At 37.9% G+C, this 10,897-nt stretch overlaps 2 protein-coding genes across 4 annotated transcripts in view; both read left to right on the top strand.

Annotated features, from left to right (window-relative positions):
- The window catches only part of LOC137252150 (GTP-binding protein Rhes), a 235,748-nt gene that overhangs the window by 150,111 nt on the left and 74,740 nt on the right, over positions 1 to 10,897 (top strand). The window lies entirely within an intron of this gene.
- On the top strand, positions 446 to 4,173 carry LOC137254499 (uncharacterized). Of its 2 annotated transcripts, XM_067792201.1 has the most exons (6): positions 446 to 556; positions 873 to 1,084; positions 1,143 to 1,185; positions 1,550 to 1,564; positions 3,116 to 3,340; positions 3,413 to 4,173. In XM_067792201.1, the coding sequence occupies exons 2-6, from the start codon at positions 1,022 to 1,024 to the stop codon at positions 3,529 to 3,531; spliced, it is 465 nt and encodes a 154-aa protein (XP_067648302.1). In that variant the 5' UTR covers positions 446 to 556; positions 873 to 1,021; the 3' UTR covers positions 3,532 to 4,173. The 2 variants fall into 2 exon arrangements, 1 of the variants encoding a protein (XP_067648302.1); XR_010954010.1 differs by lacking the exons at positions 1,550 to 1,564; positions 3,116 to 3,340; positions 3,413 to 4,173 and having other exon boundaries at positions 477 to 500; positions 1,143 to 1,270.

The following is a 10,897-nucleotide window of genomic DNA, read 5'->3' as shown; positions in this document are numbered from 1 at the left end:
CTAAAAAGTCATACAGCACTGTATTTCAGCGCTGATGTTGTGTAAGCTTTTAGCATTAGTTTTTAAATGGGCAAAATCTTTCATCGATTGTCCCGATGAAATTTTTCCTACTGGGTATTGCGATATTTGATTAAAATATTTTAAGGTTAGCAACATTAATGGTCGAACCACAAAAACTTGAAACGTATGCTTGTGCTGCTGGTTTATGAGGGATATAGGCGTTAAATGTTTGCAAATTTGCTAAACAAAAGCATATTATATGCTAATTTAATTACGAAGTAACAACAATTGTGGATAAGCGTATGAGATCAAATAATGAAAAAAAACGTGAATTGTTGATGAAATAACAAAACAAACACCGGCATAATAAATGCAAATTAACATAGTGTTTACACAAGTAGGTTATATAACGACGTAACAGTAAAATAGTTAAATTAGTATGCATAACTAAGCAGGGCAGAAAGTATTTAACAACGGAGAAAGTTTTGATCAAATGCAGGGTTAGTTAGTTGAGATGACCGCTACATTCGAAGTTTGTGGCTTGACAAAGACCGAAGTATATTATAAACTCAGAGAAAAATCGCATTTTAAAATCAAATATAATATTTTTATTCTTCCCATGCACGTTTTAAAGGAGGTCATTCTCGTTTTAAAAATGGAAAAACATCTTTAAATTAAAAATGGAATTTTGAAAATAAAAATGCATTTTGCATTTTAAAATGTTTTATATTTGATTTAAAAATGCTGCATTTTCAAATTAAATATGCTCGTATTTATTTTAAAAATGTCTTGAACTTACAACTTTCCATATTAAATCAAAAATGAAAACTTTGCTTCAAATATAAACATTTTTATTTTAAACATGCTCATAGTTAAATTTGTGACAATGCTCATTCATGTGCAAGAAGAAGCAGTTGGTTGAGTTAATTATTGTTGTTTGCCGCCAATTCTGATCAAAAAGTAAATTTCGCTTACTTTCTTTAATATTTTGTGAACAAGATGACAGAAAGATCTAAAAGAAATGACCAACATTGATTTTCTCCAAGCGTGGCCCAAGTATTCTGACTCGCGGGCTCCTGAATTGGTAAGAATGACATTACATATTTAGTGCACAGATTCTAAAATACATTTACAAATTACAGATAAAACTTGATTTTAAGATCATCTACCTTGACAAAGACGATTGTTTGTATTCGAAATGGGAAATATTTATCAACAAAATTCAACGATTTATTTAATAATTTGGGAAAAATTTACACAACGTGACATCAGGACGGACAAGGCGACAGCTGTTTCGATTATACCTTGTAAATCTCTTCGAAACAGCTGTCGCCTTGTCCGTCCTGATGTCACGTTGTGTAAATTTTTCCCAAATTATTAAATAAATTATAAAATTAAAAAATTGCTTCAAATAAATGTTTTCATACATTTAAAAAAAAAAAAAAGCAATATGGGCAATCCCCGATTATTAAAAATCATAAAATTCAACGATTTTATGAAACTAATCTCCACAACGATTCCTACAAACAACTTTTTTCTATTGCCAAAGCTTCAACGAACAAAGGTAAATAAAAATAAGTAAGGAGGGCTAAGTTCGGGTATAACCGAACGTTACATACTCAACTGAGAGCTTTGGAGAGAAAATAAGGGAAAATCACCATTTAGCAAAATGAACCTAGGGTAATACTGGAATGTGTTTGTATGACATGGGTTTCAAATGGAAGGTAATAAAGAGTATTTTAAAAGAGAGTGGGCCATAGTTCTATAGGTGGACGCCATTTCGGGATATCGGCATAAAGGTGGACCAGAGGTCACTCTAGAATGTGTTTGTACGATACGATGGGTATCAAATTAAAGGATTAATAAGGGTTTTAAAAGGGAGTGGCCCTTAGTTGTATATGTGAAGGCGTTTTCGAGATATCTATGAAAATGTGGACCAGGGTGACTCAGAACATCATCTGTCGGGTACCACTAATTTATTTATATATGTAATACCACGAACAGTATTCCGGTCAAGATTCCAGGGCTTTTGATTTCTCATTTGCTTCTACTTAATATGGTAGGTGTCACACCCAGTTTTTTCTAAAGTTATATTTTACGTCAACAAAACGAATCCAATTACCATGTTTCATCTCTTTTTTCATATTTGGTATAAAATTATGGAATTTTTTTCATTTTTCGTAATTTTCGATACCGGAAAAGTGGGCGTGGTCATAGTCGGATTTCGGCCATTTTTTATAAACTTAGTTCAGATAAGTACGTGAACTAAATTTAGTAAAGATATATCGATTTTTGCTCAATTTGTCGTGTTAACGGCCGAGCGGAAGGACAGAAGGTCGACTGTGTATAAAAACTGGGCGTGGCTTCAACCGTTTCGCCCATTTTCACAGAAAAAATGTATCGTCATAGAATCTATGTCCCTACCAAATTTCACAGAGATTGGTAAATTTTTGTTGGACTTATAGCATTAAAAGTATTCGACACGAATTAAATGAAAAAGGGCGGAGCCACAGCCCTTTTTAAATTTTCTTTAATTTTGTATTCTGTTGCACCATATCATTACTGGAGTTGAATGTTGACATAATTTACTTATATACTGTAAAGATATTAAATTTTTTGTTAAAATTCGACTTATATTTTTTTTTTAAAGTGGGCGTGTCCAAGCCCATTGTCCAAAATTTTACTAATTTTCTATTTTGCGTCACAAGGTCAACGCACCTACCAAGTTCCATCGCTTTATCCATCTTTGGTAATGAATTATTGCACTTTTTCGGTTTTTCGAAATTTTCGCTATCGAAAAAGTGGGAGTGGTTGTCCGATTTCGTTCAGGAACCTACATATTAAATTTCATCAAGATACCTCAAAATTTACTCAAGTTATCGCGATTACAGATGGACGGACGGACGGACGGACATGTCTAAATGAATTTATTTTTTCGCCCAGATCATTTTGATTTATAGAAGTCTATATCTAACTCGATTAGTTTATGCCGTTACGGATTACCGTTATGCGAACAAAGTTAATATACTCTGTGAGCTCAGCTGAGTATAATGAGGACTAACGAACCAACAACAGAAAACTACTAAATCAATCTATTTTCATTAAATATTTAAAGATACGCAAGCCTACATTCTGACATTGCTGCTAACTGGAGTTCTTCCTCCTTCGTCAAGGTTTCAAAGTTCCTGCGGAAAGCTAAGGAAAAAAGCTACAATAGCAGACTTGCAAGAAAGCTTTGTTTTGAGATTAACTTCAGTCAACGATTACGAAAGAAAAATTAATGAGTTGACAATAGGAATGACAATACAGCCTTTCATAATTGTCGAGGGAATAGATAAGGGTAATATAAGTAGATTTTTTATATACTTTGATAAAACATTGTATAAGTTTCAATCCTTTCTTGTGTGCTTAGATATCTGCTTCAAAATGTATCAAACTCTTTTTCTAAAATATCCCCAGGAACGCGAAAATTCTTGGGTTTTTTGCAACACTTTTTTCATGGAATTTGTACAGAATATGTATTACTTTTAACTGTAAAACTGTAATACTTTTAACCGAAATACATTATAAAGGAACTTATTATAAAAGCAATTACTATCTATGTTCTGCTAGTAATCTTGAATTGTTTAAAATTAAATAATTTTTGCATTAAAATAAAAGTATATATGTTATATGCTATCGTATATGTGTTATAAGGTTTATTATTTCTAAGTTTAACTTTATTCATAATTTAGTTAATTTTTGGCGGCCACCGTGGTGTGATGGTAGCGTGCTCCGCCTACCACACCGTATGCCCTGGGTTCGCACCCCGGTCAAAGCAACATCAAAATTTTAGAAATAAGGTTTTTAAATTAGAAGAAAATTTTTCTAAGCGGGGTCGCCCCTCGGCAGTGTTTGGCAAGCGGGTGTATTTCTGCCATAAAAAGCTCTCAGTGAAAACGCATCTGCCTTGCAGATGCCGTTCGGAGTCGGCATAAAACATGTAGGTCCGGTCCGGCCAATTTGTAGGGAAAATCAAGAGGAGCACGACGCAAATTGGAAGAGAAGCTCGGCCTTAGATCTCTTCGGAGGTTATCGCGCCTTACATTTATTTATTTTTAGTTAATTTTTATGCTATAGCTTATATTATAACAAAAGCCCTAACAATGTTTATACAGCTTAAAAAAGGTGAATAAATGAAAAGTGGTGAATTAAACAAATAAAATGTTTCATTATTAAAACAAAAAACGCATTTTTATTTCAACAATGTAGGTATTTAATTTTATATCAATCATATTTGAATTAAATATGAAAATTTTTATTTCAAACACGTTTGTTATTTAAATTAACAAAAAGTATGCTTGAATCAAAAATTAAAAATGAAAGCTTTTGAATCAAAAATGTACAGTGCTTAAAATAACAATGGAAAATTTTATAATCAAATATGTTTTTACTTGATTTTACAATGTTATAATGCACATTTTTAAAATAAAAATTTGCATATTTACATCACTTTTAAATACGCTTTTGGTTAATTTAAGCACATATGCATTGATTTTACAATGTTTTTTCCCTGAGTGTATATTGTAGGGTATTGGAGGGTGGGGCCGTGTGTAGAAGTCCACGAAAGTGGGGAAAGCTTCTGACCGCCATTCACCTGGGAATGGCCAGAGCGATTCTTTTGCATGCGGTTCAAGCAGCTCACTACTGCCGGTCGCTTGCGGCCAAATATCCTCTGGGTAGCCGCTAAACACCCGTTTAGCGGTGAGCTAATGTGAGAAGGCGACAACCTGGCTAGGCCACTCTGACATAATCGGTTTAAGGGCTAGCCGGAAGAGATTTCATCGGCAGCGTCTGTACACCATACTCCAATGAAATATAACAACAAGCCTCGGATAAATACACTCTCTATTGATGACGACCATGGCAAACGTTTGAAGGACAATGAATTGAGGGCATGAACCTGGAACGTCCGCTCCCTGAATGGGATTGGTGCAGATGCCCGGCTGGTTGATGTCCTCGTCAAAGCAAAATCTGACATCACCGCCATCCAAGAAATGCGTTGGACGAAGCAAGGAAGAAAGAAGATCAAAAATTGTGACATATATTAGAGTGGCCATGCGAATAAGCGCAGTTTCGGCGTCGGATTCGTGGTGGGAGAGAGACTTTGTCGCCAAGTGCTGGCGTTCACGCCTGTGGACGAGTGTCTCGCCGCTATTCGAATAAAAGCAAAATTTTTTAATATATCATCATCTGCGCCCATGCGCCGACAGAGGAGAAAGACGATGAGGTGAAAGACACTTTTTATGAGCAATTAGAACGCACATACGAGCGCTGCCCCGTCATGATATAAAAGTCGTGCTTGGCGACTTTAACGCCAGGGTGGGCAAAGAAGGTGTTTTTGGCCCTACAGTCGGAAAGTTCAGCCTACACAATGAAACTTCTCCTAACGGACTGAGGCGATTGACTTTGCCGGTGCTCGAAACATGGTCATATCAAGCACGAGGTTCATGCATAAAAAGATACATCAAGGTACATGGCTGTCTCCTGATCGAAATACTCGCAATCAGATCGATCACGTTGTGATAGACGGACGGCATGCCTCCAGTGTTTTAGATGTGTGAACGATCCGAGGACCTAACATCGATTCGGACCATTATCTCATTGCAGCCAAAATACGCACCCGCCTCAACGCGGCTAAAAACAAGGAACAAGAAACACAAGGAAAGCTATACGTCGAAAAGCTTCAATCACAACAGACTGCCAATGATTTCGCAACTCGACTCTCACACCAGCTCTCTGAGGGCACAACTCATCCTGAAGGAATACAGGAGCAGTGGGAGCATATCTCCAAAGCACTTCATACTGCCGCCGAGGAAAAATTGGTTACCGGCGGCCACGAAAAAACAACTGGTATGATGAAGAATGCCGCGTTGCAACCGAAAGAAAAGACGCTGCCTACAGGGCTACGTTAAAAGCGAGCGCGACAAGAGGAGTGTGTGAACGCTATCGTGAGTTGAAAAGGGAAGCGAGACGCCTTTTCAGGAAGAAAAAAGCAGAAGCAGAAAGGCGTGAGTGCGAGGAGCTTGAGCTGCTAGCCACCAGGAATAACGCCCGAAAATTCTACCAAAAAATACGGCGACAGACGGAAGGTTTTAAGACCGGGGCAAACTCCTGTAGGAATGAAAACGGCGACCTTGTAACTGATGTCCAGAGAGTGCTTAGATTATGGAGGGAACACTTCTCTGCTCTCCTAAATGGAGGCAGCAATTCACCGCGCAGAGATGAAGCACCCGATCCCGCAATCGATGATGATGGAATATATGTCCCCCCGCCCGATTATGACGAAGTTAGAATAGCAATAACCAGATTGAAAAACAACAAGGCCGGGGGCGCTGATGGATTGCCTGCGGAGCTATTCAAGTTCGGCGGCGAGGAGTTGGTAAGGCGCATGCAGCAGCTTCTTAGCAAAATATGGGCGGACGAAAGCATGCCCGATGGTTGGAATCTAAGTGTTCTTTGCCCAGTCCACAAGAAGGGGGATACTGCAAAATGCACCAACTATCGTGGAATCAGCCTTCTTAATATCGCATATAAGGTCCTTTCAAGTGTATTGTGCGAAAGATTGAAGCCCACCGTGAACCGGCTGATTGGACCTTATCAGTGCGGCTTCAGACCTGGTAAATCTACCATCGACCAGATTTTCACAATGCGCCAAATCTTGGAAAAAACCCGTGAAAAGAGAATCGACACACATCACCTCTTCGTCGACTTTAAAGCCGCCTTCGACAGCACGAAAAGGAGCTGCCTATATGCCGCTATGTCTGAATTTGGTTTCCCCGCAAAACATATACGGCTGTGCAAAATGACGTTGAGCAACACCATTAGCTCAGTCAGAATTGGGAAGGACCTCTCCGAGCCGTTCGAAACTAAACGAGGTTTCAGACAGGGTGACCCCCTATCGTGCGATTTCTTTAATTTGATGCTATAGAAAATTATACTAGCTGCAGAACTTAACCGCACTGGAACAATATACTATAAAAGCGTGCAATTACTGGCATATGCTGATGACATTGATATCATCGGCCTAAACACCCGCGCTGTTAGTTCTGCTTACTCCAAGCTGGAAAAAGAAGCGGTAAAGATGGGTTTGATGGTGAATGAGGACAAAACGAAGTACCTGCTGTCATCGAGCAAAGAGTCAGCGCATATGCGCCTTGGCAACCACGCTACTGTTGGCAGCCATAATTTCGAAATAGTAAAAGACTTCGTTTATTTGGGAACCAGCATCAACACTAGCAACAACATCAGCACTGAAATCAAGCGAAGAATCAATCTTGCCAATAAATGCTACTTTGGACTAGGTAGGCAATTGAAAAGTTAAGTCCTCTCTCGGCGAACGAAAATCATACTCTACAAGTCACTTATCGTAACCGTCCTGCTATATGGGGCAGAAGCATGGACCATGACAACAGCAGATGAAGCGGCTTTGGGAGTGTTCGAGAGAAAAGTTCTTCGAAAGATTTATGGACCTCTACGCGTTGGCGATGGCGAGTACCGAAGAAGATTTAATGATGAGCTGTACGAGCTATACGCAGACATCAACATAGTCCAGCGAATTAAAACGCAGCGGCTGCGCTGGCTAGGCCATGTTATGCGAATGAAAGATGATGCTCCGGCCAAGAAAGTGTTTCTATCGGAACCCGCCTATGGAAGCAGAGGTAGAGGGCGGCCACCACTCCGTTGGAAGGACCAGGTGGAAAACGATTTAAACTCCCTTGGTGTGACCAATTGGCGCCGGTTGGCGGAGCGAAGGAGCGACTGGCGCGCCTTGTTGCACGGCCATAACCGTTTAGACGGTTAAGCGCCAATTAAGTAAGTAAGTAAGTATATTGTAGTTTTATTAGTATCGGTTTTATAACAAACTGATGAGTCATCGATAACACGCCAATAAAAAAATTGGTAACACACCTATAAGAAATCGACAAATTTTCGATATTAAGTCGATAACTTTTTGATAACAAATCGATAACCCGCCGCAAAAAATTGGTAACACTCAGATATGAAATTGATACATTTTTTGTATCAAACCGATAAATTTTTGATAACATATCGATAACCATTTTGATAATAAATCAATGACCTTTTGATAAGAAACGATACATTTTCAATACCAAATCGATATCTTTTTAATAGGTGTTTCATAACAAACTGATGAGTGGTCGACAATAAGTCGCTGACACGCCGATAAAAAATTGGTCACACTAGGAAATCGATAAATTTTCGAAAACAAAGTGATAACTCTTTGAAGACAAATATAAAGTTTTTCGATAACTAATCGCCAAAACAGTGCTCACAAATTAGTAACACAACGATAAGAAATCCTAACTTTTGGATTTCGGAATCCGTATTTTTTTGATAGTGATAGAAAATCGATCATATTTTGTTTTTTTTTTTAATCGATAGATAACCGATAACTTTTCTATAATGAGTTGATAAATCTTTGATAACAAATGGATAACTTTTACTGAAATATCGATAATTTTGCGATAAATAATCGATAACAAGAACATGGAACAGTACTCCTCGATTATTTTAAAATAACACATCGACAGATGTTTAACTAAATTTGTTACTTTCTGATTACAAATCAACTACTCTTCGGAAACAAGTCTTAAACTATTTGATAATATATCGATAACTTGTTGATAAATAATCTATAATTGTAAGATAATTAATCGATAAAAATAGCTAACTCGTCAACGGAAAGTCGAGCACTCTCTCGCATACCTATAACAAACCCATAAAACATCGATAAAGAATTTTTAACAAGCCCACAACCCATCGACAACAAACTCATCGATAATGTACTGCGAACACTTCGATAACAAATTGATAACACAGTTTCGGTTCTATATTATTTATTTTTATTCGGATTTTTCTGCATTTGGCTCTTTATATTCCTTTAACCCCATTCTTGCTCTATCCATCTTGGTTTCTCTTCTTTTTCTTCCAATTTTCCAAAGTCGTTCTTTCCTCTCACTTTTGAAATTTCCTTCTCCCTAATTTACATGCTCTTTATTCTGTCTTTTTTCTTTTTCTGGATTTTGCACTCCTTCTTAACATTCCTCTTCTTCCTGCTTCTTTTACTATCCATTTCTTGTCTACTTTACTTCATCTTTCTTTCAGGCTTTCCCACTCACTTCCTTCGCTATCCGCTTCCTGCCATTCTTTCTCACACTTTCACTTTGCCTCGCTTGTTCATTACCTCACTCTCGTCTTTTGGTTTCCCACTTTACTCCTGTATCCTTCCCATTTGAATATCCTTTGTCTGTTTTTCCTAACCTATTATGTTAGACTGACAAAGATGCTTACGTCTCTAAAGAGAGAGGACTTTAGCCTAACGATGGGCATAAGAACTTGACACTGCCTTCTCGCGGAACATGTGTATAAGTTAGATCTCATCAGTAAAAGCAGATGTAGGAAGTGCCAGCTGCACGAAGAAACGGTTAAGCACGTTCTGTGTTCGTGTCCTGCGCTTGCTAGGTCAAGGTTTCAGCTAGTAGGAGCGACAGAGTTGCCAGATCGTGATGCAGCAATTAAGCTAGGTCCTAAAAAACGTCTAATATTTGCCCAGAGGACGGAGTTATTCTATAACATAAGTCCTGGCACCTGATTGAACTTCTTCTGTTTGGTCATCAAACAAACTCTGGTAATACTATTGACACATTCAGTCTTTGTGAGGTCTTTATTGGCCGGCCAGTTCAATCTAACCTTACCTCCTTGTAGCTCTTTCCCTTTTCCCATTTCTCCTGCATCTACCTTCTTGCTTCGATTTTTCTGCCAACCTCATTTTCACCTTCCTCTCCCGCACTCACTACTTCACCTCATTTCACTTCCTTCACCTTTTTCTCTACCACCCACTAACTCATCTCTTCTTCAATCCCTTTTTTTCTCGTTTCTCTTCCTATTCCTTTCCTTTCCTTCCCTTCCCCTTTTCTTCCTTTCCCTTTTTTCAAATGTGCATACGCTTAACACGCTTGCATTAATCAGCCCAATTCTAAACAAAAATTCCATGCAAGTATTTTCCCTGCTCCCATTCCTCGTATTCGAAATAAAAATTCCGTGTGAGTTTTTTCACTTCTCCCTTTCCTCCTATTCTGAACAATGTTCGAAAAAGCGGAAACCGGTTATGGGAGAAAAGTAGGTATTATGAATGTGAGTGAGAGGGAGATTTCTCTACCATTTCTTAGGAGTTTTTTCACTTGTGAAATTAAAGGGATGCATCCAAATAGTTAAAGTAAATTGGTTCTTTTAAGAAAGAACACTTATTTGTACAAACTTGTGCTAAAATATGTACATTCTTCCACAATATTCTTTATTTTAAGTCGAAAAGTATATCATAAGCAACGGAAGAGCTCTTGGTATATTTGATGCAGCCATCCAGAAATTGCGCAAGGATTTTTTAAGAAGGCTTAAATAGATTTTGGCATATGACGAAAGACGAATTCAACTCGACTTGGCCGCCACAAAATTGCTTTGCTGAATGGAAGCAGGCAACTCTGGCGGATTTGTGTTATCTTCTTCTTCTTATGCTCCTCTGTTGATGTTGCTGTGACACCAATTCATACTCATTTCAGTGAATACCACATGAAATGCAATACTGTGCATTGTTTATATTTTATTTCTTAATTTCAAACGAGTTCGCAACAATAATTACACTTTTCAATGTTTTAAACAAAATACGAAATGCGCAACGAAAATTCGAAACTCCTATTCCTCAATTATTGTTCTCCCTAGGAGAATAGAATTGGAGGCATTTTTCCGCGGGAATAAAAAAATCGGCGAGAACAAAATTCCGAGGGAATATTTAGAATTGGGCCGAATAATAAAAAAATGTTACGTATACGCACCGGTA

This window comes from Eurosta solidaginis, chromosome 5, assembly GCF_040869045.1.
Source record: "Eurosta solidaginis isolate ZX-2024a chromosome 5, ASM4086904v1, whole genome shotgun sequence".
NCBI lineage: Eukaryota > Metazoa > Arthropoda > Insecta > Diptera > Tephritidae > Eurosta > Eurosta solidaginis.
Note: the sequence above shows the minus strand (reverse complement) of the source record. Positions and strands in the feature narration are given on the sequence as shown.

What these genes read in the sequence shown, in the direction of transcription:
- LOC137254499 (XM_067792201.1), top strand. Translation starts at nt 1,022, where the DNA reads ATGACCAACATTGATTTTCTCCAAGCGTGGCCCAAGTATTCTGACTCG. An exon ending in ACTCGCGGGCTCCTGAATTG is followed by an intron (nt 1,085 to 1,142) that starts GTAAGAATGACA and finishes TACAAATTACAG; the next exon opens with ATAAAACTTGATTTTAAGAT. An exon ending in TGTCGAGGGAATAGATAAGG is followed by an intron (nt 3,341 to 3,412) that starts GTAATATAAGTA and finishes TTGTGTGCTTAG; the next exon opens with ATATCTGCTTCAAAATGTAT.